The sequence below is a fragment of the Crinia signifera genome, chromosome 8, assembly GCF_055691185.1.
Source record: "Crinia signifera chromosome 8, ASM5569118v1, whole genome shotgun sequence".
Classification (NCBI taxonomy): Eukaryota; Metazoa; Chordata; class Amphibia; order Anura; family Myobatrachidae; genus Crinia; species Crinia signifera.
This window is the reverse complement of record NC_139224.1, coordinates 94,933,701-94,961,580: the sequence shown is the minus strand read 5'-3', so window position 1 is coordinate 94,961,580 and position 27,880 is coordinate 94,933,701. Positions and strand designations below refer to the sequence as shown.

General features: G+C 45.5%; 1 protein-coding gene across 2 annotated transcripts in view; it reads right to left on the bottom strand.

Annotated features, from left to right (window-relative positions):
* CFH (complement factor H) overlaps positions 1-27,880 on the bottom strand; it is a 401,411-nt gene that overhangs the window by 339,119 nt on the left and 34,412 nt on the right. For both annotated transcript variants that reach the window (XM_083156807.1, XM_083156808.1), the window contains exons 5-7: positions 18,136-18,324; positions 15,847-16,017; positions 6,365-6,550 (exon numbers count right to left, since the gene is read on the bottom strand). In XM_083156807.1, coding sequence (XP_083012933.1) covers positions 6,365-6,550; positions 15,847-16,017; positions 18,136-18,324 — 546 coding nt within the window. The remainder of the gene's footprint in view (positions 1-6,364; positions 6,551-15,846; positions 16,018-18,135; positions 18,325-27,880) is intronic.

The window sequence follows — 27,880 nt, the reverse complement described above, 5'->3', positions numbered from 1 at the left end:
AAAATGCCCGGCAATGCCTGGACGAAGTAAAGAAGACAGGCCTGCAGCAGAAGAAAAGAAGCTGAGGACCGGAGAGGCCTGAGGGATAGAGAAGCAAAAGAGCTGACAAAGCTCCCTCCTGCAGCCTCTTCCTTTGGCAGGAAGGCAGCTGTGGGCCACCTATCCTCACCCGTTCCCTAGACCACCAGGGTCCAGACCTTAGGCCTGTAGGCACAGTCAGTCCCTCTCAGCCTGAGACCTCTGTATTTGCACCCCCTTGGCCTGTGGGCATTAGAATCATGTCCTCCTGGCCTGTGGGCGATGAAGTTGGGCCCTCCAGGACTGTGGCCCCCACATCTAGGCCCATATGGGTCAGGCATTAGGCCCCTTGGCCCGCGGCTATAAGGGTAGATGGGTACTAGTCCCATGGTCCCTAATAGTTTGGTATTAAGCCTGTGGACCCTAGTACACAGGTGCTAAGCCTGTGGTCCCTGTTAGTCAGGCACTAGACCATCTTAAGTGTTTTAAAAGGTGCATACAATCAATCGTGAGGCGACTAGTTGTATGCAGCAGATTGTAAGACGGATTGTGTGCACATTGTGTGTCCAAAAACCACCAATTATGGGGTTTCCAATGGTAATTCCCCGATGACGTGGGTGTGAGGGGAGGGCAGCTGACATCAGCGGATGTCAGCAGCCAGCCTGCTTACCGCATAGGGAGCTTGCAAGTCTGAGACACCATAGAGGGGTCTTGGATCTGCAAGCACTGAAGAAATAATTTGATGGTCGCCGACCATCGAATGATTTCTCCCCCGCACTCAAGGCTGGGAATGGATGATTATAGAAATCATCCATTCACATGGCTGCTGGGGTTTAGGGGGGGGGGGGGGGGGACAGCTGTGCAGGTGGCATCTGGGGGACTGGCAAGGCTGCAGACTTCGAAGCCTTGTGAGTCAACCAGAATAAAGACCATCCAGTAAGCATATAATAGTGTGCTGAGTGCAACTTATAAGGTGTTCCTGTGTCGGGAGGACGCGTACCGCGTCCCTTCGCTTTGGGCTGGCGTGGATAGTGGGGGTTTGAAATGGAGGCATTTGCCAGTATGTAACATAGGGCTCTGGCAAATGTGTCCTTTATTGTTCATGAGACGCACTTGCGCACCGCACTCCCCCTTTGTGCAGGAGACGAACGCGCTACTGAACACCGGCACCCGCATGGTCACCTCTCAGCCGGCGTTCGCCAGCGCAGGGGATCTGTATCCCGGGTACAGTCAGGGCCGTTTCTAGAGGCGGACAAGCCGTGCAGCAGCCCGGGGCGCCGCACGGCTTGTCCGCTTCTTTAAACAGCCAGGGCGCCCGGCAGCTCCCCCCCCAACCCCGACGCACACGCTGCCGCCGCCGCCTGCCGCACTTCCTTCACCCTCTCCCCGGCCGCCACAGCACAGCCCCAGGATGATTTCCCTGGGGAGGAGAGCGGAGCGCATCGCCCGTCTCTCCTTCCCCTCGGTCACTGGGCTGTCAGCCAATCAGAGCTCGCCTCGCGGGCCGGCAGCCAATCAGGAGCCAGCCCGCGAGGTATGAATGGCTGACGGCTCAGGTAGTGGCACACACAGTGAAGGGGAAGGGAAGGAGAGACGCTCCGCTCCCCTCCCCAGGAAAGAAGAAGAAGCAGCAGCAGCACCACCAGCGATGGCAGGGGACTTGAGGGGGAGACCCATGGCCACAGTGAGTTGTGCTGCTTCTGGCACTTTGGGGGCATATGTGTGGCACTTTGGGGGCATATGTGTGGCACTGTAGGACATATGTGTGGCACTGTAGGGGGATATCTGTGGCACTGTAGGGGCATATGTGTGGCACTGTGGGGGCATATCTGTGGCACTGTGTGGGGCATATTTGGCACTGTGTGGGGCATATATGGCACTGTGAAGGCATATCTGTGGCACTGTGTGGGGGCATATTTGGCACTGTGGGGGCACATTTTGCACTGTGGGGGCATATATGTGGGGGCATATCTGTGGCACTGTAGGGACATATCTGTGGCACTGTGGGGGCATATTTGGCACTGTGTGGGGCATATATGGCACTGTAGGGGCATATCTGTGGCACTATGAAGGCATATCTGTGGCGCTGTGGGGGCATAGTTGGCACTGTGGGGGCATATTTTGCACTGTGGGGGCATATATGTGGCACTGTGGGGGCATATATGTGGCACTGTAGGGGCATATGGCAGCGGCTCGGGACTGGAGGGGGAGATCCAGGGCCAGAGACAGTGAGTTGTGCTGCTTGTGGCACTGTGGGGGCATATGTGTGGCACTGTGGGGGCATATGTGTGGCACTGTGGGGGCATATATGTATGGCACTGTGGGGGCATATCTGGCACTGTGGGGGCATATTAGTAAATGGTATCAGTTGTACGGCAGCGGCGCGTGGGGCATAATGTGTAATAGGCATTCGTGTGGGGAGTATTATGTAATTGCCATCACAGTGTGGGTGTAATGGGCATCACAGTGTGGGGTCTAATGGGCATCATGGTGTGCAACATAATGTGTAATTGTCATCATGGTGTGCGACATAATGTGTAATTGTCATCATGGTGTGCGGCGTAATATGTAATTGTCATCACAGTGTGCGGCGTAATGTGTAATTGTCATCATAGTGTGCGGCGTAATGTGTAATTGGCATCACGGATAAAAAGTGTATAATGATTTAAGTAGCCTGTCATTGTTTGGCCTTGATCTATGAGGCGTACTAGGTCACTGTGTGGGCCTTTATATTTTTATGTCACTGTGTGGCCTTCAGCCGGCCAACTTAAATGCGGGAGGACAATGACAATTCTTGCGGTAACCAATGTCTGGACATGCACGTTGCAAAAGTGAGATGTAAGGTACTTGTTTTCCTGCTAGACCACGCCCTTATTTAAGCCACACCCCCTTTAGCGTGCGCAATTTCTTATGTGTATTTGGGGGGGGTGGGGGCGCATTTTTTATTTCTTTGCCCTGGGAGCTAAATTGTCTAGAAACGGCCCTGGGTACAGTACGGTGACTATGCTGCCTGGTGGGGACACTACACTGACTGCGCAGGGCTGCTGCGGGGACACTACGCTGACTACTCTAGGCAGCCATTGGGCTACGCTGACAACGTAGCTTAGCCTACACTGAAAAAGTAGCGTAAAACACAGAAATAATAAATCAAACGGCGCCTCACTTCAAAGTTGCTGCAAGGATCTCTAATTAAAGCAACTACCACTGCTAACAAAACGACAACATATGCAAATACAGACTATAGAGATCACTGCGCTACTTATCCTTCTCAATAAAAATGTTCACAAACTGATAACAAATCCGTCCCAGTTGTGCGTTTCAAAGTTGTATTCCAATGAGGGATGGTATGTCTCTAGTTTTTGAGAAGCACTTTCTCTCCCACCATGCAAAAAAGAAGCAGACAAAACAAAACCATCAGGTATATTTTCGCATAAAATGATAGACAGGGTTTCTAAGGAAAGCTCCCAACTTCCCGAAGATGGATTGCTTACATGTGCTTACAAGATAAAGCGTGTGTGTACTCCTATCTGGGTATCTTTTAAGGGACCACCACGTAGTGCTCAAAATGGTAAAGGCCCCCATACACTAGCCGATTTTGGTCAGATTTCAGCCAGATCAGTCGGATCTGGCCGAAATCGGACCAAAATCGGCTAGTTTTGATGTCCCCTCAGATCCGATGCGCGGTCCCGTGCGCATCGGATCTGCGTCGGGTGGTCGGACCTGCTGCACGTCCGACCACCCGACTTGGGACCTAGTGGGGCGGTGGAGGGAGCAGGGGGGGCTGGGGACGCTGCGGGGGACACGTCTGTGTCCCCCGCTGCTGGGGACAGCGTCTGTGCGGCGAGAAGGTAGAGGGAGCAGGGGGGGCTGGAGACGCTGCGGGGGACACAGGCTGCATAGAGCCGGGCAGGGGGAGCCGGCCGGGAGCTGTCAGTAATGAATAAAAAAAAAAGCCCATACAATGAATGGGCGGCCTGTGATTGGCTGAGCGCTCTCTCAGCCAGTCAGCAATTGGCTGAGAGAGCGCTCAGCAGCCAATCACAGGCTGCCCATTCATTGTATGGGCTTTTTTTTTTATTCATTACTGACAGCTCCCGGACGGCTCCCCCTGCCCGACTCTATGCAGCCTGTGTCCCCCGCAGCGTCTCCAGCCCCCCCTGCTCCCTCTACCTTCTCGCCGCACAGACGCTGTCCCCAGCAGCGGGGGACACAGACGTGTCCCCAGCAGCGGGGGACACAGACGTGTCCCCCGCAGCGTCCCCAGCCCCCCCTGCTCCCTCTACCTTCTCGCCGCAAAGACGCTGTCCCCCGCAGCGTCCCCAGCAGCGGGGGACACAGATGTGTCCCCCGCAGCGCCCCCAGCCCCCCTGCTCCCACCAGCTCTCACCTCTTAGCCCCCCCCCCCCCCCCCCCTGCTCCCCGGGGTTTTTTACATGTGATAAATCGAGACGATTTATCACATGTAAAAAATGGCACATCAAGTGCCAATCTAATCAAGCTCCCCCGGGGAGCAGCCGGGGAAGCTCAGGGGGAAGTCGGGGGCGACTTGTCCTAAGGACAAGTCGCCCTAGTGTATGGGGGCCTTAAGATTTGCTTACATGTGCTTACATGCAAGATACTTGGGGAACATATATAACGGTATCTTTATCTCCAAATGTAATGCTCACACTGTCTTACGTGATATATTGTATGCACCAAGCATACAGTATAAAGGTATCTTTCTTGTTCATATACGGATGGTCAATCACATGTAAAATAAAGTAAAGAACTCCTCATGGTGCAGATATGATAAAATCACATGCTTTATTTGACAAAATATAAAAACAGATAAGGCAAGCCTCGTACCATAGAATCAGGGATAACAGCAGGTAGTAGATGGAACCCGGGTAACTCCTGCTGGGTACTTCCAACCTGGTCCTAGGCAAACGGGGATACCTTTTAGAAACACTCCTCCAACATGTTTCAACGCTCCAGGCGTCTTTCTCAAGGTGGAGAGTGAGATGTGTGCATACTGTACATGTATTTATACCCCCTTCAGTCCGGAAGTTGCATGTCCCGGAAGTGACTCTGAAAGGAGGCGTACTCGTGTAAAATAAACTTATTACTATGCGTTGGTTTAGCAAGAGGTATTGGGCAGAGAGCAGGGGGCTGCCCGGCTGTATTCAGAGCACTGCAGGTCACGGCTGTTTGAAATAATACTCCTTTCACAACAGAAAATGCAGGGATTTTAACCCATATGGATCCAGCCTGGTATCAGATTGAAGGCCCAGCGATTTGGGTTCGACAGAGATCAACCTCGAGCTTCAGTGATGCCGAAGGGGGAACTGGCAGCCGTTGAGCTGGGTGGGGGTCGGAATTAGCGGGTCCCATGTTATCCTATAGGGAAAACGTTCCAGCTTTGCCTGGCAGTATCTCCGGTTCCCACAGCTACAAAATGGGCTAATGGGTGGTCCGGTGCACCCCCGGACCACCCCCTAGATTCGCCTATGCTTTTTACATAAGGTCCCCCGACCAAAGCATGATCGCCCTTGCTGGTCAGCCCAAGCCTGGTCCCTGGAGGAGTGGGGGAGCCCCTCAATAGAGGAGGCCCCCCTCCAGGGAAGCACCAGCCTGGGCTGAAGTTCGGGGCTGTCCCTGCCACCACTGGGCTGTGGGTGGCAGGCTGACATTGGTGAACAGTGGAAGCAGCAGCCTCACATTTTCTCAGGTCCGAGGCTGCTGTTGCTGTGCCATTGGGTAAGAGGAGAGGGAGGGAGCAGGGAGGAAGTAGAGGAGGTGGCCTCGTAGCTGCTGCTGCAGATGGGAGGAGGGAGAGGAGGTGAGCCCTGCGACCTGGCGATGACAGATTTCAGATCAGCAGCATCTTCTCCTGATGACCCAGCGACCTGATGGCTGATTTCTCCTGCGACAGATACAACCTAGGACGTGCAATGCAATGCACACGGAAACGTGCATTGCATCGTACCTCCTGTCATGTACATGCAATCTGGGCACTGTACTGTACATGTGATTTATTGCTGAAATCGCATGTAAATTGTCCATATTGCATGTAAATCGCCCTAGTGCATGGGCACCTTAACTGCATGAATTTGGCACCTTGTTTCCAAATACCAAAAACATTTTAAAAATAAAAAGTACTGTGTGATTGCAAAGTAACACAACTATGCAAGTCTGAAACATAGCTTATATTGCACTTTTTCCAGGAAAAAAAAATATAACAAGTGTTTCTATCTGAAGTAAGTTAGAAAGATTTCCTGGCATATTTTAAACTGTCTAGGCAGGAAAAAGATACCGAATAGGAATAAAAATATACAATGAGAGAATAACTGTATGTAAATGTACTCACTAATACATGTTGCAGGTGGATCCCAGCCATTTGATGTGCATACACGGGGTTTAGTTGGTTCAGACTGGGGTGTAAATCCTTCATTACACTGCAGCATAATTTCATCTCCTCCTTTGTAGACGTACTTGTTATTATCAAATAGCAGTCGACCATTGTCCACCTTTTGATATTGGTCGCAGGTAATTTCTAGGGGAATATAACATATAAATTTGAATAAAACACTAGATTTTTAGAAATAAAAGGTTATTATTGTTGCTTAGGATGTGTCAGAGCAAAGCTGACAGGGAACAAATTAAGGCATACCCATATGGGTAGATACTTCACCATGAACTATCTATTGACTTGTACATTAACGTATGTTGTTTACCTGTTCACATGTCCTTGCGTCCTGTCCTATGTTGGTAAGATGCATCGACAATTTAATAAGCACATGGCCCAAATATAACACAGCTTAACATCAACCGCTTGACAGTGGAGGCAGTGAATAGCCAGTAACACGGCATTGCGCTTCAGTAAAACATAGTGGGTGAAATTTAATAGGATGAGAGATTTAGAAAGTGAGAGATTTGGTAAGAAATCTCCAGTTTTTTAAAGCGGCAATCATTAACACTTCAAAATCAAACTGGTTTTGCAGTGTAAATGATTGCCGCTTTTAAAAAAAACAAAACCTGGAGATTTCTTACCAAATCTCTCACTTTCTGAATCTCTCATCCTATTAAATCTCACCCAGTGTGTCTAGCATTGGTACTACAATCTGTTTATGCTCACTTCTATCCCTAATCTCTTATGAGCAGGGACCTCTCTTCTCATGTGCTTTTTTTTTAGACTATATCTCTGCCACCCTGATAATTGCATCAGTGTCCTGCAGGGGTGTAGTAAGGGCGGAGCCGGAGGGAGGACAAGCTCCGGGCGCCGGAAGACATCAAGGCGCCGGAGCAGTGCCGGCACCACCAGCTTGCCCGCTCCCCTGCACGCTCGTCTGCCCACTCCCCCTCCCGGCTCCCCGCTGTGTCCGGGAGACGTGTTGCTATTTATAATTCACGTCTCCTGCAGGACCGCTAGCCAATAGGCACTTGCGGTCTAGCAGCCAATCAACTGGTGGCTGCTGGTTTGCTAGTGGCTAGTGTGGTCCAGCGGGAGATGTGAATTTTAAATAGCAGCATATCTCCCGGACACAGAGGGGAGTCGGGAGTGGGCAGGCCCTCCCCTCAGGGGGGTGCCGACTGCACACTGCCCCTGACAGCAGCTGGGGGGGGGATGACTATCGCACACTGCCCCTGACAGCAGCTGGGGGGGGTGCCGACCGCACACTGCCCCTGACAGCGGTTGGGGCGGGGAGGGGGGTGCGCCACTCCCCTGCGGCTGGCTAAGTAAGGAGTACTCCCAACCTCCCTTCCTGTTCCACACTACTCACTCCCACCCTAACTCCACGCTACTACTCCCACCTTCCCTCCCTGCTCCGCACTATCATTCCCACCCTCCCTCTCTGCTCCGCACTATCACTCCCACCCTCCCTCCCTGCTACACACTATCACTCCCTCCCTCCCTGCTACGCACTATCACTCCCACCCTCCCTGCTACGCACTATTACTCCCACCCTCCCTCCCTGCTCCACACTATCAGTGTAGGGGCCCCATGATTTCTGTTGCCGGCACTGGGAGCGGGCGGGGAAGCTGCGGGCAAGGGAGCTGGCGGTGCATTGAATTAAAAATAGCGGTGGGGAGCTGGGAGCGGGCTGCTGCACAGTTCTGTCCCCCTTGACAATGAGCAATTTCAGTCCAACTTGGCAACAAGCATGAAGCCCCTGGCATCGAGCATGTAGGTAAGTGGCACTTATGTGTCAAATGTTATATAGTATGTAATGGGCATTACGGTGTGTTATATAGTATGCAATGGCCATTACGGTGTGTTATATAGTATGCAATGGGCATTACGGTGTGTTATATAGTATGCGATGGACATTACAGTGTGTTATATAGTATGCGATGGACATTGTGGTGTGTTATATAGTATGTAATGGGCATAATGTACAGATGGAGTAGGTCTCATCCTGGCAGGGAATGGCGCTGGCGTCGCCAGCCGCCATCCCCCGCCAGCGCCATGGCGATGGCGAGAAGGGGACGCGCGCGCACGAGAGGCGTGTGCGTCCCCTTCCGACGGCGCTTCCATCCGTTCCCCCGGGTCCCCGCCGGCTTGCCGGCTGTAACCCGGGGTCCACGCCGCCTGCCCGCACCCCCCCTAACCCCCCCTAAAACTGTCCATCTCCCTGAGGCGGAGACGGACAGGGTTTCCGTCGCGCTGGCGACGGAGACTGAGATGCGCGTGCGTGTAAGACGCACGCGCGTCTCAGTATATTCGCTGGCGAGGCTGCTGGCGGGTCGCCAGAGGGGACGTCCTAGCGACCCGCCAGCAAGGATGAGACCTACTCCATCTGTATGGCCTTATATGTAATTGGCATTATGGTATGTGGCTTTAAAGATTGTAAGCTTGCTGCAGGGCTCTCCTACCTCCAAGTCTGTCTGTTGTTACCCAGTTTGTTTTATCACTGTCTACTAATGTAAAGCGCAACAGAATCTGCTGCGCTATATAAGAAACTGTAAATAAAAAAATAAATGTGTAATTGGTATTACAAAGTTCGCTAAAATGTGCAATGGGCATTACGGTGTGTGGTAAAATGTTTGGCCGCGCCCACTTTTCACTGCGCAGGAGCCTCACCTATTACAAATTGGGGGGGCGCAAAACATGCCCTTGCTCTGGGCGCCGTGGCACCTATCCACAACACTGGTGCCCTGTAGTCATGGGCAAAGCGATTCATACAAATGAGTCGGCACAGTGAAGTGTGACAAGTCAGCGTCTCGGCTCACGATTTGTTGGGGTTGGAGGCACAGAAAGACAGTGCAGGACTCACAGCACACTCAGGGAGTTGCAGAGTCTCTGTCACTCAGTATGCTGTCAGACAGGAAGTAAGACAGTGGCTGGGCTCATGACTTGTAGGGAATTGCCAGGCACACAGAGACAGTGCAAGGCTCACAACACATTTAGGAGGTTATTCTGATCGTAGCGGCCAAACGTGCGTACGTTCGCTATTAACGTACGCTATCCGTACGCGGCCGTTGGGGTTAAGTCCACCCACAACTCAGCCGCATACGTACGGGCAGAAACAACGTCGAAGGGGAGTGGCGTACAATTGAGCGTACGCCAACGTACACGGACGGACCAGCCCTTACACTCCGACAACTGGCGTACAACAGAGCGTACGCCACAGTTTACGGACGTCTCTCGTCCGTCTTCCCACCGACTTCTTGCGGCTATCTGAGCGTACGCCAGCTTGCATGGACGGGTCCCTATTGTTTTCAATAGAAAACTCAGCTTATGTCACCGCTCGTGAGAGTGAGCGTACGTCCGTGTACGCTGGCATACCCTTCACATATATGGACCTGCAAATCTTGCCTTTCAACTATAATTATGAAAATTAATTAATTGATTGAATTAATTAATGTGCAAAATAGTGGCCATGGGCTTAAAACATTGCTGAAACATCCTTTGTAGGTGTTAGATGTGGTTTATGTTATTGTATCATAAATACAAAACCTATGTTTGTATTAGAGTGAACACGTTGACACATGTCGACTTGTGTAGTTTGAGTGTGCTACTGTGTAAAGTCTATGAAAGCACGTAGTGAATGTGTCTAACTGTTTAACAAATACCTACCTTAGCATATATAAGCAGGTCTTAAAAAGATTCTTACCTTAAATTAAACAAACCTTTAAATGTAGAGAAGTATAGAAAGATAAGCTTCCAATGTGTTTGAGTGCTGTGTGTGGCTTGCAGGTAGTGAAATCATGGTTTGGACTTAATAGACTGCAGCATTGGTTATTACATTCAGGTGTATGTGTTTGGTAGTAATCAGCGTAAATTAGCAAACCCAGGCGCACGCTGGCATGCGGTATCTGTAGGGGTGGTTTGAGATGGCGGTTGGCGGCCGCCTGTTTTGTGTCCGAAATGAACGGTGCTGTAGGCGATCGTGCGGTATTAGCACCGTTCATTTTTGGTGCACACCCCCGTGTACGCCCATGTTTACGCCCATTTTCCCTCATTATTTCGGCCGCTCCCCTCATCACGCCCCTATGCCGCCCCCAATGCCCGTACACTCGCGTACAGGTTTTTTCGCACGTAGAGACCCGTCCGTAAGCGTTGTGGAGTGTTCGCGCCTGCGCATTAGCGAATGTACGCATGCGCAGATCATAAAAAACCCCGGAAGGTACGGGTACGGCCCGGCCTCACCAACCAGAATAAGGCCCTTAGTGAGTTGCAGAGTCTCTGTCACTCAGTGTGCCGGCAGACAGGAAGTAAGACAGTGGCTGGGCTCATGCTTCACATGGATTTGCAGGCACAGGCTCAGCTCACGGCACAGACTTGACTTGGACTCAGCTGTTACTGCACTCTCCTTCCGCCTGCTGAGCCTGACGACTCAGAGAGGAGGGGCTGAGCCTGCCATGCTATAATGCTGCTGCTGTCTTGATTCTTGCAACAGTGAGTGACTCGAGTCATGCATTCAGCTTAATGGTTCAAGTCACTGAGTCGATACAGCGATTCACTAGCCATCTCTAGTGTCCTGTCCTCTGCTGCAACTGTCTTTATTTATAATTGTACTTGTCCTAATCTGCTTTGTACTGTAATTCTTTATTTTCTAGTTTCTCACTCATCTATGTATTGTCAGGTGCTGCAGATTCCATGTGGCTCCATATAAATAAGCGACAGAGTCGGCCCTAGCCTAAATGATGCCCTAGGCAAGATTTTGGCTGGTGCCCCCTGGCACCGCCACTAGTTACTCCTCTGACCCTGCTCCCCTTTCCCAGCACCATCAACCCTCATCATAGCAGTCATCAATTTGGTGCTCCTACCCGCAATATTTTAAATAGAAACAGTGCACACATTTGGTGCGCAGCCTAAACAGGGGTGCGTTCTTGCTGGGAAGGGGCATGGCCACCCAATAGTATCCCCAATTCAAATTATGCCACACAGTAGTGCAACTTTATTCACATTATATCATGCGATGGTGTCCCTTATTCACGTTACATCACACAGTAGTACCACTTTACCTTATGTACATTACTCCTCACATTATTCACATTATACCATTAGAAAAAATTCATGAGAAAATATTGTATTTTAAGCACCTCCATGGCCACACTGCAACCAAGCACAAAGCAGTGTGTGCTGGGCAGAGGAGAAGAGCTGCTGCTGTCACTTAAGTGGAGGGGGCACGGGGCCCCTACTGGGCCCCTACTGGGCCCTTCCTTCAGACTTTGGCCTGGGTAATTTGTACCCCCTACTCCTTTCTCTCGGCACCCCATGATAATACCACACAGTAATGCCCCTTACACATAACACACATTATTAATGTCCTTATAACCATAATGCCCCTTACATATTATACCAACCTTTATTAATGTCCTTCATACACATAATGACACACATAATGCCCCTTACACATATGTTGCACATTATTAATGCCCTTATACACATGACACATATAATGCCCATTACACATATGTTGCACATTATTAATGCCCTTATACACATGACACAAATAATGCCTGTTACACATATGTCGCACATTATTAATACATTTATACATGACACACATAATGCCCCTTACACATATGCCGAACACTATTGCACAACCAACCCACCCGCAGAGAGCACTCACACAGCCGCTAACACTGTGACCTCTGCCTCTGCTTGGATACAGATGTTTCCTCATACATCTTGACTCAATAAGCCATGCAGTTCCTGGCCAGTTCTGCTAACGTTGGGTGCATTTTTTTGCTGAAAATTCGTCTTATTTGCATTGTTAAGACCAGCACACACAAGGAGCTTCCGATGATTAAAATGATATGCGGCAAGCCTATATTCTGTGTGCGACTGTGGCTGTACCTGCATACAGAATGCTATGTTAGAGTGATTTCCATGAATATACTATTTCATATGCAGATACAGCCTCACTCACACACAGAATATAGGTATGCTGCATATCATTTTAATAAGCAGAAGCTGCTGATGCCCCTAGGCATTCCAAATGCCCTAAGCAATTGCCTAGTTTTCCTATGCCTAAGGCCGGCTCTGATAAGCAATAATAATATTAACAATAATCACTGATCATGTCCCTCTTCTTCTTATACACCTTTATACAGAGGCAAAAATCCGGGTGGACCTGGGTCAGCATCGATGTAAAAGGAGTAGCTGGGAAAAAAAGGTCCATTTCCCCACAAATCCCCACACTGGTAGGATCCAGGTGGGGGCAGTGTAACCAGGTATGCCGGGTCATCCGACCCAGCTCTTGTTTACAGCAATGGGGAAGCCCAACTTCCCAACCACAGTGTCCTGCGTTCAGTATGGAGGATGAGCGGGGGGTGCACACAGCCTCCCCTGCTGTCTGCTGTACTGTGCAGACAGCAACGGAGACAGGGAGGTGGTGAGTGGATGCTTGTGTGCGGCATCCATTCATCTCACTGGGGGGGGGGGGGTGCACAGAGGCTGAGGTCAGCCGAGCAGCTTACCTTGGTGCCGGGCTTGCCGGATCCAACCTGTCTTGGAACCATGTTTTTGGTGTAAAAGAGTAATGCAAGGAGGCAACAGTAACAAGATTCTCCAGCAGCAATAAAGCAGGTGGATTTTTGTCCTGAATACCCTGGCCCCCAGAGGGCTTAATGAGTCATTGGGGCTCGAGTAGATAGAATCGACAGACCTTTCTAAAATTTCTTCTATATAACAATGGTTCCAAAGCTTAATAGCCTCATGGTGCTAATAGCCTCATGGTGCTAATAGCCTCATTGTGCTAAGAGACCTTCTATGTTCAGATGTTCACATATTGATTCTGACCAAGAGTTTTGGTGCTTTTTGATTAATTTGATTAAGTCGATGTCTTATGGCTTACAAAGCTTCGGTGCCTTCGGATCCGATGCATTAAATCTACTTCAGTTGATTAAGTTTTTTAGTGCCATCTGAGGGTAACTTGAGTCTTGCTGTAATATTTAAAATATATTTATATCAAATATCATGGGAATTGTCTTAATGTGTCTGTTTTTTGTTTACTTATTTTTTGTTCACTTAACAACTGGCCTTGTGGGCACCATTTGGGCACCAATGAATGATGTCTGGATTCCTAGGTGACAGTGATTGGCACCTGGGGTGATGGATGGCATAAATCGTGTCAGCTGACAGCGTAACAAGTAAATGTCCCAAGGTAAAAAGACCTGCGCAATGTGTTATAGGCAGCTAGTAGAGAGTTCAGTTCAGGGTACGGTGTCCCCACACCGAAAAACAATGGATCTGTAAGTATCGGAGATACAGATAGGATTGATCCCACCACCAGCGCCTCAAAGGAAAATATCTACCATACGCCCCTTAAAGGTGATGAGCGTCTCCTCTTCTCCAATAAAGAATGCTTAATGACCCACGGGGGGGGGGGACGGACACATACTTTCTCCTTGATAAAGAACCTGGAAACGCATTGGAGTTGTTCCATAGCCTTTTGGAAAGGGGGACTCTCAGCAGCTACACCAGAGTGGAGACATCCCGGGACTTTATACCATCTTATCTCCACCCATCCCCTACTGAGAGTCTGTTTACCTGGTTCTCCAACCATTCTGGTAAACTCTACCCCTTTTCCTTTAGGATACCATTGTTTTTGTTTTTACCATTTGTTATCCATGAAGTCATATTAAAAAAAAAAACATTATTACACTATATTCCACTTTCTCCATTCTAAGGCCCTTATTCTGGTTGGTGCGGTCAGAGCCGCACACGGGGCTCCGACCGCACAAACCAAGGGCCGCCCACCAGACGGATCGCCACGGCCGTCCGTACACGGACGGCTGGCGATCCGCATTAAAATGGTGGAGGCTACGCCTCCACCATGGTGGGAGCTGCCCCCTGCATTCGATGGTCGTCGACCATCGAAGGCAGGCCCGCACGCCGCGGCAGCTCCCGCAAGCTAAGACCACACGGACAATCGTCCGTGTGGTAGCTTGTATGGGGGCTGAAAGCTGACATCCGGCGACGTCAGCTTTCCGCCCCCATGTCATGGTAATGAGGGCGTCATGCCCTCATTACCATGCATACGCCCCGCGTTTGCATGGGAACGCCCATGAAACGCGGGGCGTACACATAGGGAAATGAGGGCATGATGCCTCTCACGCCCCTATCCGCCCCCTTTGCGGCGGACGAAATCCGTCTGCGGCGAAGGGGGCTGCACATGCGCAGATTCACCTCTGCGCATGTGCAGTGTTAAAACATCGGCGGTACGGCCGCACGCAGGCCGTACCGTTCCGATTAGAATAAGGGCCTTTATGTGGGGCCTCCAGATTTATGGAGTCCTTTATCCATATTGATGGGCAGGTGCATATGAAAGGACCCTCATTAAGCATTCTTTATTTGAGAAGAGACGCTCATCACCCTTAAGGGGCGTATGGCTGACAGGTTAGTTCATGCCTAAGGTCTTTTAGGGGAGAGAATTTTGGATGTATATATTTGTGCATTAATGTTATGTGCATTTGGCTCCTTTTGTCCCTGGTAACATGGGTAAGTCTGATTGCCTCCTCTTTCTGCACAAGTATAGTATTTGATTTTAATATGTCATCAAAGTTTATTCACAGTTCTCATAAATTGTAATAAATGTATATTTAGTATTACTGTTTCATTTTATGTGCCCCAATAAACAATGCATTCCCTTTTTTGAGAACTACATAAGCTGTACCTTGTTCTTAGGTGCTCCTCTCTATTACATTAATAATTACTATTACATTTCTATAACAGTAAGCAGTGACACTATTTTCCCACAGAATTCTCTTTAAACTCACTAAGGTGAAGTCTATTTTAGTTTTTATACATTTCTAACAAATAATAAATGTACAGATTAAATGCAACACATTCATTATTTTATTATGTAATCACCAGAGTTAATGAAACGGGATGCAGTCAATATACCTACAATCAAAATCCCGATGGTCAAAATACCGACAACCATTAACCGACGGTCAAAATACCGACACGGTCAAAATACCGTCATTTAAGATGTAGACAGGTCAAAAAGTCAACATGGGTTTTTCATGATTTGTTTTAATTGAAACCAACTTGTTCATACTTTACCATCCCAGTGGACATGGAGGGGGAATATAATAGTTTGCAGAGCGCAGCGAGGCACCATGCCCAAAGCATGGTGAGTGCAGCGAGGGGACGTGGTACACAACATACAGACCAAAAAATATGAAAAACTTGTGTCTACTTTTTGAACTGTCTACATTTTAAATGTTGGTATTTTGACCTAGTCGGTATTTTGACCGTCGCTTAATGGTTGTCGGTATTTTGATTGTAGGTAAATCATACCGAACCCATTGAAACAGCTCAGTATACTCCACGTTGTAAAATAACAATTTGGCAAAAATCAGTTAGGCATTAAATTTGTGACTTTTACCAACCTTCACATGTGGGTACAGGGCTCCAATCCATTTTAGTACAAGTACTTTCTCCATTTCTCAGTGCTTTGAATCCAGGGTCACATGCAAAGTATAGTTTTTCGTTCTCTGTGTAAACACTTTTCTGATTGTTCACTTTTCCATTTAGTATGTTTGGTTTTTTGCAAGATATGTCTTTATAAAAAAAAAAAGTAAATAAATTAGGAAATATAAAGACCCCACAGGGTTAATTAAATTAGCAATGAATTACAAAAGCAAGTGTGGCAATATGCCTCAGTTATGGTACCTTCAGATTTGTGGATATTTGCTTGCAGAACCATAGAGCTGAGCACAGAACTATGCAAGTCTGGTGCAAATCCGGGCCACAAGTGGAATGATTTGCAGTGCTGGCAATGGGGTGGAGATCCCATTGCCAGGACAGCGCATGATCTTCACATGTAATGAAGTTGACTCCTGTGATGAACTAGTATACAGTACATGTCTATAATATGGATTTATTATTGCTTAAAAGTCAAAGCTGTGTCATAGTTGTCATCTCTCCTGTATATCAGAAACTCCCTGACATAGCTGCAGGGCCGGTGCAAGGCACCGGAGCGCCCCAGGCAGAGGGGGCACCCAGTGTTCACCTGAAGGGGGGGTGATGCGGCCTCCGCGCCGCTCCATGGGGGTTCCGGGTGAAGCGGCGCAGGCCACTGCGTCTCTCCAGGGGGAGATGCGGCAGCGGCCGAGAGGCTCCACGGGGTCGGAGAGAGTTGCAGGGGGAGGGGGGGGAGAGTTACTCACGAGTGGCTACACAGGGGGGGTGAGTTGCTCACCTCATTCCACCCTGCTCCCTCCTGCCGCCCTCCAGTGGCCAGCACCCCTGGCAGATGCCTAAAGCTGCCTTGTGGTGGCGCCAGCCCTGTATAGCTGTCATTTCCCCATGGCCCAATCAGGGATTATTGGTGCTAGGTTGCGCTATGCTAAACATTTTCTTTAGAATAAACGTCTGGTAAAATAAATTATTATGTCATCAAGTCTTGTGACACACCAGGTAGTCAGATGCTGTATCTCTTTCCTGTAGGCTGTTTTTGTTAATGAGTCCAACAACTTTTGTATCATCAGCAAACTTGATGATGGTGTTCAACCCATAAACTGGTTTACAGCTGGAGGTAAAGATAGAAAAATGGACTCAACACACAGCCCTGGGGTACTCCTGTACTAAGTGTCTGGGTAGAGGAACAAATGGATGCTGACCTCACTTCCTGAGGTCTTTTGGTCAGGAAATCCATGATCCAATTGCACATGGAACTATCAATTCCTAAATCTAACAGTTTACTGATAACAGTATTAAATGCAGAACTGAAATCTAAATACAATAATTGAGCATATGCATTACTGCATTTTCCGTTCTATTACTGCGATATTCAAACTGATATGGATCTAATATAGGTGAAAGGTTAGCCTTCAGATGCATTAAGACCAAATGCTCAAAACATTTCATTGGACAATTGGAGTGAGTGCCACATGACTGTAATCATTCATACCAGTTGGACTAGAATTCTTTGGTAATGGAATGATAGCCATATGTTTAAAAAATTTCAGCATTATCACCTGAGATATGGACAGATCAAAAATGTCAATAAAGACCCCCACTAACTATTTTATAGAGAACGTAGTGTTCATGCTAGGCTGTTTTAGCACCCTGCCCCAATTTAGCATTTCCTGCTAAAATTGCCTGCCCGTACTGTCACAACCACTGCGTAAATAGATGCATTTATTCACATTAAGCACAGAGTTTGGGTGAAGCCCGACACCCATTCGCGAGAAGAGCATGCCGCATGATGACATCCACAGGGCCCACATTAGTGAAGCCGTTGGGGTCGTCCTACTTACGTAAGTGACACCGGAACTCTAGCCTTATGATGATCACACATCAGACCAACTTTCCTACAACCATCCAACTAGTTGCTTGGACGGAATAAAAATATGGTACTGGATGGGAGCAAATGACAATCAGAAATGTGCTCACAAACCCAGGAAAATAGACAAAAACATTCAGTCAAATTGTTGAAATCAAACAGGTTCAATGACAGTACCGTGTCTGAGGAACAGTTTTTGTCCTTTTCCAGATTTTGGGAGCAAATTTCTGAAGTAAATATTACATTTGCTCCCATCCAGTACCATATTTTTATTCCGTCCAAGCAACTAGTTGGATGGTTGGAGGAAAGTTGGTCTGATGTGCGGCCAGCATGACATAATTGCAGATAGACCTTGCAGTTATTTCCATTTTTCATTCAAAGTACAACTTACCTATACATGTTGGTGGAATTGCATTCCACTCTCCTTCTGATGTGCAGAAAATCTCAGAAGGGCCACTCAGCTTAAGCTTTGACTCCTTGCATTCAAATCTAACTACTTGGCCAACAGAATATTCATCATCGGATGAAGGAGATAACAGCCTTACATTTTCATTTACATTAATTGAAGGGCATTGCCGCACTAGGAAAAAAAAAAAACATAACATTTTTTTTTTGATTAACTTCATGACATTTTTATTTATCTCTAAACCTACACTGTTAATATACAAGGCCAGGTGCAAACTTGGTTGTGGAAATGAAGAGTTTTTTTTTTTTTTAATACAGTATTCTTTTTATTTTCTCATTTCATACAAAACATTTCCATTTTTTTCAGTTGTAATTACATACATTTCATATCACAAAGAGCACTTTCCTTTGCAACATTACATACATAAATATTAAAACATTCACAACTATCACAACCCCCCCTCCCCCTATTGTCAACCCCAAGGTATATTGTCGTCTCTCTATTCTATTTTCATATTGAAATTCTTTTTTATTATTATTATTATTATTATTATTTTTATTCCTTTCCTCCTTTCTTTTTTTCGTTCCGTGTGTACTATTAGTTCTTGGGTTTTTATCCTTAATACACTTCTATTCACAATTTGTGTTTAGCCCCTGTTTTGTATATGTGTTTTGTGTTTATTTTTCTCATTCTATGTTGAATTTTCTTCATTGTGCATTCCTTTTCATATCTCTATCTGTGTAATTTTTTTATTCTCTCCCCATTTGTGTTTGTATTTAGTGTGCCCTATCATCCTGTTTATATTTAATTACGTGTCCTGTGCATTCTCACACTCTATTGTTTAGATTCCATCCATCTATTCCATATCTGATAGAATTTACTCATCTGTTGGTGTTTACTGTACATATATCTTTTGTGTTTTATCGTGTTGTTTACCAAATTGATCCATTGTTTTATATTTGGACTTTCGTGTGCTCGCCATTTCCTTACTATGACAACTTTTGCCATAGTCACCAGGTTTTCTATCAGACATATATCATATTTATTCCCCCACCCCCTGAGGTATAATACCCAACAAACATACTTTTTCATCTACATTTATTTTCTCTAAGCCCAATTCTCTTATTATTACACCAGTTTTACCCCATAGCTTTTGTATTTTGTGGCATTGCCATATCATGTGGATGTACGTACCCCAGCTCATACTACTTTTTGGGCATAGATCATTTTTACGTAGCTTTACTGGAGTAACATAGACTCTATGTACAATAAACAATTGTATTTGTTGGAATCTTATTGCCTGCGTTGCCCTGGTCGGTGATGCAATTGCCCTTTCCCATTATTTTTTTAATACTTTTTATTATGGAGTTTTATACATACAGAAATAATACATACAAATATTCATAGATACTCAGGAGGAAACATTACGATGTACAGATGGGGCAGGTCCCATCTTGGCAGGGGATGGCGACGCCAGCCGCCATCCCCCGCCAGCACCATCTGCATAACGAGAAGGGGACGCGCGCGCACGAGGGCTTCCGACGGCGCTTCCAGCTTGTCGGCAGTAACCCGGGGTCCCCGCCGCCTGCCCGCACCCCCCCCCCCTAACCCTGTCCATCTCCCTGAGGCGGAGACGGACAGGGTTCCCGTCGCCCCGCCGACGGAGATTGAGACGCACGTGAGACGCACGCGCGTCTCAGTCAGATGGTGAGGCAGGCCGCTGGCGGATCACCAGCGCGGACGTTAAAATCCAATCAGAGATATATCAGAAGAAAATAGCCATAGAATAAACATTTAGATCAGGGAATCCGAAGCCACCTTCTTCCCGTGATGTCTGTAGTTTCAATTTAGCTATTGTAGGATGTTTTCCCTGCCAGACAAATCTGGAAAACATAGATTCAAGGCGAGTAGTATCTATCTGTGTTAGTTTTATAGGGAGCATTTGCATAGCATAAAAAAAAAATTGGGAAATATAATTGACTTAATAATCGCTAACCGTCCTAAAAGAGATACAGGAAGATCCCTCCAGGCAGTCAATTTGTATCAATGACAGAAATAATTTGTGAAACATTTAGCTTATACAATTTAGATAAAACTGCACTAATCTGGATTCGAAGGTATTTAAAATGGGATTTAGTAAAGGCGAAGGGAATATCCAACTGTCGCAGAGATGACGGCTCCCCTCCCAGCAGCATTATTTCTGACAGATTCACCTTATACCCTGAGATCTCCCCAAATGAGTCGACAAGACGTAATAGTGCTGGAATAGAATGGGTAGGTTTTGAAAGGAAAATAAGAGTATCATAAGCGAAAAGTGAAAGAATTTGAAGGGTCAGTACTACGTGTTGCCCTTCTAGAGCGCTTAAAACAGAGGTGCTTTATTTAATGTAGCGGCTGCTGAGGTGAGGATGGTCAGTCCCCACAGAAAAAAACAAGGTTTGTGCACAAAGAAATAGCAGTGCTCTTGTTTAATGATGAGTGAATACCACTTAAAATTTGATAATTTTTTAATTTAAAAATGAATGCTCATTGAACACTTAAAATGCACATTTGTGCATAAAGACATAAATCAATATATGTAAAAAATACAATTGACATACAAACATATAAAAACAAATTTGTACCAATAAATTGGCAATATGGCCAGATCTCACGTGGGGGGAGTTCCCAAATGGGATTTCAATCTGTCCTGCACTGTCCACACTATGATAGTCCCAAATGTTTGATGGAGTCCAAGTGATTCGGCAGTAAGTGATCCTGTGTACCAACCGAGGGAGTGGCCGATTGTTGGAAGCCTGACCCTCAACCTCGTGGTAATTTGTATCCGATGGACAGGGAATAAGCCAAAGCCTTTTAATTCCTCAGAGTGAATTTTTATTTCATGAATAAGAGGTGACAATCTAATTGCGATTGCTAAAGGCGCAATCGCAAGAGCAATGGTGATAAAGGACACCCTTGACAAGTCCCTCTACCAAGTTGAAAATATTGAGATAGTAATCCAGTGCACGCTATGGCTGATTTAGGGGCTGTGTATATAGTTTTAATTAATGAGATAAATTTGGGGGGGAATCCGAATTGTGTTAAGGTGTTGAATATATGAGGCCACAGTACCAAATCGAATGCTTTTTCAGCATTGACTATGAGTACCATATGCGGGTTATCTTTATTACCTGTAAGGTTATTTGAGTGGTGAATAGCTGCTTGAACTCTGCAAACATTCGTAGTCGAGTGTCGACCAGAGATAACCCCTGTCTGATCCTTAATTGTAGGTAGTATTGGTTTTAATCTTTCTGCTACAATCTTTGTGCATATTTTGTAATCTACATTTAGCAGAGAGATCGGACGGTAAGATCCTGCAAAACTTAAATCTCTACCTGCTTTAGGAAGTACTTTAATCATTGCGTCCGAGAAGTATAGAGGAAGGTCTTCTAAGGCTCCCTGTATGATTAAAACAAGCTGTTAAGGGTTGAACAATATATGATCCCATTAGTTTGAAAAATGTATTGGAATAGCCGTCTGGGCCTGGAGCCTTTGCTAAATTTCAATTGTGTAATGGCCCATGTCCCACGACACCTACTCTACACTAATCGGTGCTTCCAAAGACATTCGAGATTGTTCTGAAATTTGTGGGAAAGGCAATGAGTGCCAATAAGACAGGCGTGATTGTGGTGCTGAGGATGTGTTAGAAGGGGAAGAAGTAGCCGACTCACTCTGGGAAATCAATTGGGGCTAATTTAACTGCATGTAATAGTTTCTCAAAACCTCTGCCGTTTGTTCATCAGAGATTTAAATAGAACTGTCATCTCTCAACAGCGGATGAACTATTGTTTTTTGCCTAGAACCTCTTAATAGGTTTGTAAGCATAGAACCCACCTTATTACCGAACCTATAAAACTTAGAGTGCACATTGAAAAGATATTTATCGCCTTGAATTCGGAGATATTCCTCAAAATGAGTTTTAGCTGCTTGGTAGGTCTGCCTAGAACCCTGATTAGGGCATTGTTTAAAAGCCTGAAAAGCTTCAGTATTTGGATTTTTGCTGTTGCCTAATCCTAAAAACATAGGCAATCATTTCCCCCCTAATTACAGCTTTAGCTGTTTGCCAAAAATTCGCAAGATTCGGATTTGTATTACAATCATCTACATTTTCACTAATAAACCTCTGCCATGCGGATAACAATGTATCTTTCAACCCTTTCGTTTGGGTTAAGTGTGAGGGGAACCTCCAATTATGTTTAATAGAGACTGAGTTAGGCAATTCTAAAGTTATTGTAATTAGGCCATGGTCTGACAATACTGGTGAATATATATTCGCAGATCTAGTATTAGGAAAAAGAGGTTCAGCTACAAAAATAAAATCTATCCTTGACCATGTGTCATGGGTTAAGGAGACACACGTAAATTATTTTTCAATCAGGTGTAGGGAACACCATGTATCTATCAAATTGAGCGTCTTTGTAAAATATGGTATACCTATTTTTGGAAGAGCAATGAGGTTTTTAGGAGGAGGAGACCTATCCAGAATTAGTGAAGATAATACATTAAAGTCTCCACATATAATTAAAGTGGTAGGATCGATACTATCAAGTATGGCTAGCAATTCTATAAAAAAAAAAAATTATATTGAGTTGGGGCGTAGAAATTACATATATGAAAAATATTGCCATCATTTTCTATCTTGGTAATAATATACCATCCATTTGGATCCGCAACTGTTGACATTACCTGAACACCCAATGATCGTTTGGCTAGCGTTACCACGCCTATAGACTTTGAATTATAAAAGGCTGAACCAAGTATAACCCAATTTAACATTTGACACTTTCTTAACTTCGTCAGGTAGCAAATGGGTTTCTTGTAGACATATTAAGTCTATGCCTTGTTTGTTCAAATATGTCAACAACTTGCGCCTCTTCACTGGCATATGTATGCCTCGAATGTTAAGCGATCCAATATTCACTGGCATGGAGTAATGATTAAACAGTACATAAATTGCATTCCAAGTGTGAAGAGGGGAGGGTAAATACATGAAGGAGACACATAACACATATAGACAAGACAACTATGAGACAAAGACAAATACAGGGGGGAAATAAACTTATATAAACTTACAGCTACAATCAATGTTATAAACATAACATGGGCTTCCGTATTAATCCCAATGATATAATCTAATAGTTATACCTTATGGGAAAAAGGGTTATCTTGATTTCAGATAATAGAAATAAGGAAAAGAAAGAAAGAAAAACGGAAGGGAAAGTCGCCCTCCAGCTCCTGATTAAATGTATAATGTAATATTACATAAATCGACAAAGCTCCCAGAAAAGAAACCTATATGTGAAGGCTAACAACATCTTATAAGTCTAACCACAATAAACAGAGTATAGCAATGAACAATAATATGGAGGTTATTCTGGTTGGTGCGTAAATTTCCGAATTCTTTCGGAGCGGACCGCATGCCACGCTGTGCGGACATCGTACGAAGAAACGCCCACCGGTCCTCCGCATTCGGACGGACTCACACTTTAAGAAGAGGGCGTGTTTACGGACAACATCCAAACCTTGCGTGTGCGGTGGACACACACATATTCTGCATGGTCTTACAGCGTCTGCACGGTCTTAACGCATCAGAACGGATGGGAACCTGCCCGTACGCACCGATGCGGTGTATTATCGCAAAACTCACCACTAATCTGAACTCACAAATTGGTCACCTGACCCACTTATATTTATATTAGTGATAGCAAGTTCCGTCCATTGCTTGCAGTGTAAATGTGTGTGTAAAAAATGCAGCCGTGCTTTCAGCATAGATTTGTGTGTTTTGTAATGGCCCATTTAAGCTGCAATGGTTCCAATTGAAGCAATGACAAGAGTGTAATTAATGAGTAATGAGTAGAGGAGTGGATACTGGCAATACACTTAAGAGACCGGGTACCATTGAATATACTGTGACCAGCTTACCTGAAACTAATCTTACTCCGGATAAAGTTGTAACTTTGGCTATTCAGCGCCATCAACTGGGAGAACAGGAGAAAGCAGCACCAGGTCGCCTGTAAGGTACCCAAACTATCTGGCCAGACATATTAAGCGAGTAAAACTCCATATAATTACTAGTATACTGCAGTCTAACCAAAACCTAACATTATTATGAAAAACCCAGGAATGCATAGTGACTGTCACTAACACCGCAATTTTTAACAGTACTAACCTGACTTTACCTATTAATACCAGGACTGGATTACAGTGAATGCAACCGGTTGTATAATCCACCTTCCCCCAATTTTTCATAATTTTTTCTTTGTGTGTTTTTACTGTATAATTTTTATTACTAATGTCTCTTTTTTATTTTTTATTTTTAATTTTGTAATATATGTACGCAACTGTAATAAATTGTTATATTTAAACATAAGTCGGGTGCGCAGCTCTATATTTTTCTATGTTTTCTTCTTTTCCTTTGGGACTATGAGCAATCCCAAATAGAGCAGCAGTACCCAACTGTGTGATAATTCTGGCCGACTTAGAATACTAATAATAAATAACATCTATCGATATATGGTCAATTTGGTGGTGCGCAGGACTCTTTCTTTGTACCAAAAAATTGTATTGTGTTCAGCTGACATTGGTTCAGGTGCGACCGTACTAATTGGGCGTTCCGAATGCCTAGCGCATAACCGAGTGGTGTCAGCAAAGCAATACTTGCTTATGGAGACCGTATATTTTCTGCCTTTTGGTTCGTTTGCAGTCAGTGTTCTGTCTGAATGCATGCCTACCAGAATTAGTGCACTCCCTCGTGTATGCCCATGATTATGCCCAGTTTAGCCCACTTTGAAACTACGCCCCTGTGCAGGTCCGAATGACGCCCATATTACGCCCATATCTGCCGAGTGAATGCGGTGCACTTTTCTGTAAGGTATTAGTGAGAACGAGTACGGAGACCGTGCGTGGCACATGCGCATAGCGTTGCCCACGCATGCGCAGACGGCTAAAAAACGCCATCCGAAAGAATTCGGAAAATTACGTATCGACCAGAATAAGGCCCTATGTTCTTTTCATTTGTACAAGTGAGATCAGACACCACTGATCTATTACTTTCATCCGATCATCCCGGTTTACTGCCAGGAGGGTCAGAAATGTCATCCTGATGTTTTATCAGCCGATTTTTGAGAAGGAAAGTTTCTGCTGCTTTAGCATCAATGAAGTCTTGAGGGCCTGATGCGGTTATAATCCTGAGTCTCACTGGAAACAGCATGTAGAATCTACACTCAGATTTAATCATGGCTGTGCATACATGTGTAAATGATCTTCTAGCTTTAGCCACCTCGCTAGAAAAGTCCTGAAAAATCCTGATAGTATGACCTTCCCATTTAACTGGGTTGACTTTTCTAGAAGCTGACCACACTGCCTGATTGTGCAGGTAATTCAGTATTCTCAGGATTACTACTCTTGGTCTAGTGGATGATTGTGAAGTAGCAGTGCCCATTCTATGAATCCTTTCCACAACTATGTCAGAGGAGATTGCTTCAAGATGCAATAATTTCAATAGGGTGTCATGGAAGAATTGTTCTAGTTGTGGTCCTTTTATAGTCTCACGGATCCAAGTGATCCTGACATTGTTTCTTCTCGTCCTATTTTCTATATTCTCAATTCTGTCGGACAACTGCTTATTGTCTTGTTTTAAAGCCCTGACGGTTTTCTGTACCGCTTGAATATCATCCATATTGGTACTAATACTAATACTAATCTGTGCTTCTGCCTCATTTAGCCTGTCAGAGAGGCGATCTATTTGTTCAGTAATATCCATCACTGCTTTTTGTAGCAGAGGAGCCATAGAGGCTTGGATTACTTCTATTAATTCCCCCTGATTTAATGAAGTTGTTCCACAGGAGCTCAGATTATCTGGGTACCTGGATATTTGATGGAGGAATCTGTAATCATTTTTTTGGACACAGGATTCCCCTGGGCGGTGTCCGCTGCCGGCGCCATGTTCTGATCAGCGCGTCTTTTCTCCTGGCGCTGTGGCTGAGGCACAGGGACCTGTTTAGATGTTGATTGTGGTTCCATAAACCGGTCCATGTCCGCCTCTGGTCGCCGGGGAGAGCGGTAGCGGGCTCTGGGTGTCGTCAACAGGGTTACTGGCAGTCGGAGCTGGATTGGTGGCTGAGCTGTGAGGAGACGCTTCTCACTCCTCCATGTCGCACCCGGAAGTCCGCCCATTCCCATTCTTGATTAGAAATCTCGCCCACATCTTGCATCCATTTTTCCTTGACCTTATCTATCTGTGGATATTTTAGTTCTTCCAGCAATACTTTGTACTCACCCTCCCATCTCTTCCCAAGAGTTGTTTCATAAGGGATTCCTGTATATTTCCATCACTTGGCCCATATGTTTCATTCAGACTGCTTCTTAATTGTAAATATCGAAAAAACATTGTTCTTGGTATGCCGTATTCCTTCTCTAACTGGGCAAAGGTTTTTACATTTCCTGCTGCATATATGATATGTCCTATGTTCTCAATTCCATATCTCCCCCAAATCGACATAATTTCTTTATATTTAACCTTTCTATCTTTATTATTTTTTTAGGACCTTACCCAGATAGGAGTTTCCAGGTCCACCCCCTTACTTTATTTGTATATCCCCATATTATTTGAATTTGTTTAATTAATGGGCTTTCTACCTTCCCTCCTCCTCTTACTAATACAAGCTGTCTAGGAGATAGTCCGTTTCCAACTTGTCCTGCCATTATCATTATATTCTCATCACAGTTACCTTTTAACCACATTCCTGCATGCCATAACTGTGTGGCAGTTAAATATAATCCGAAGTGGGGGAGCCCTAATCCACCTTGATTTTTATTTCTTACCAAGGTCTCTATTTTTATTCTCACCCTTTTCCCACCCCAAATAAAGGATGATGTAATACCATCTATTTTTTTAAAGGTCTTATTTGGGATATATATAGGGGATTGGTGAAAAGCATACAAAAATTTCGGGAGGATCACCATTTTTATTAAGTTGAATCTGCTCGTAACTGTTAATGGTAATTTTGACCATGTTTTTTTTTTTCCTGATAATACTTTATTAAGGGGCCTATGTTCAATTTTATAAACTCACTGGGTTGGTTAGAGATGTTTATCCCCAGATATCTCATATTATCCACCCATTTCAAGGCTAATTCATTCTCCCGATTACTAGGACACTTTCCTTTGGCAGTTATAATATTTGATTTCCCCCAGTTAATTCGCAATCCTGAGAAACCTCCAAATTCTTCTATAATTGTCAACATTCTTGGGATTTCCTGCAAGTGATCAGCCAAGTATACCAGCATATCATCAGCATACATAGATATTAATTGCTTATTATTCCCTTCCTGCCTTATTCCCCTTAGTCCCTTACATGCCCTCAGGATGCATGCAAGGGGTTCTATTGCCAGGTTAAACAAGGCAGGGGACAACGGGCACCCCTGCCTTGTTCCTCTTGCCAACCCAAAGGCTGTTGTGGTATACCCATTCACGTGTACCCTTGCTCTCAGTGCATAATATAATATTTGGATCCACTTTATAAATTGTGGTCCCAACCCAAATTTACTTAGTACCGTCCATAAGTATATCTATTCTATGCTATCGCATGCTTTGGCTTCATCCAAAGATGCCACAGCACTTCTATTATCAGCTTCTTGCACATTTTGGATATTTCCATAAAACCTTCTTATATTTATTGCAGTACATTTTG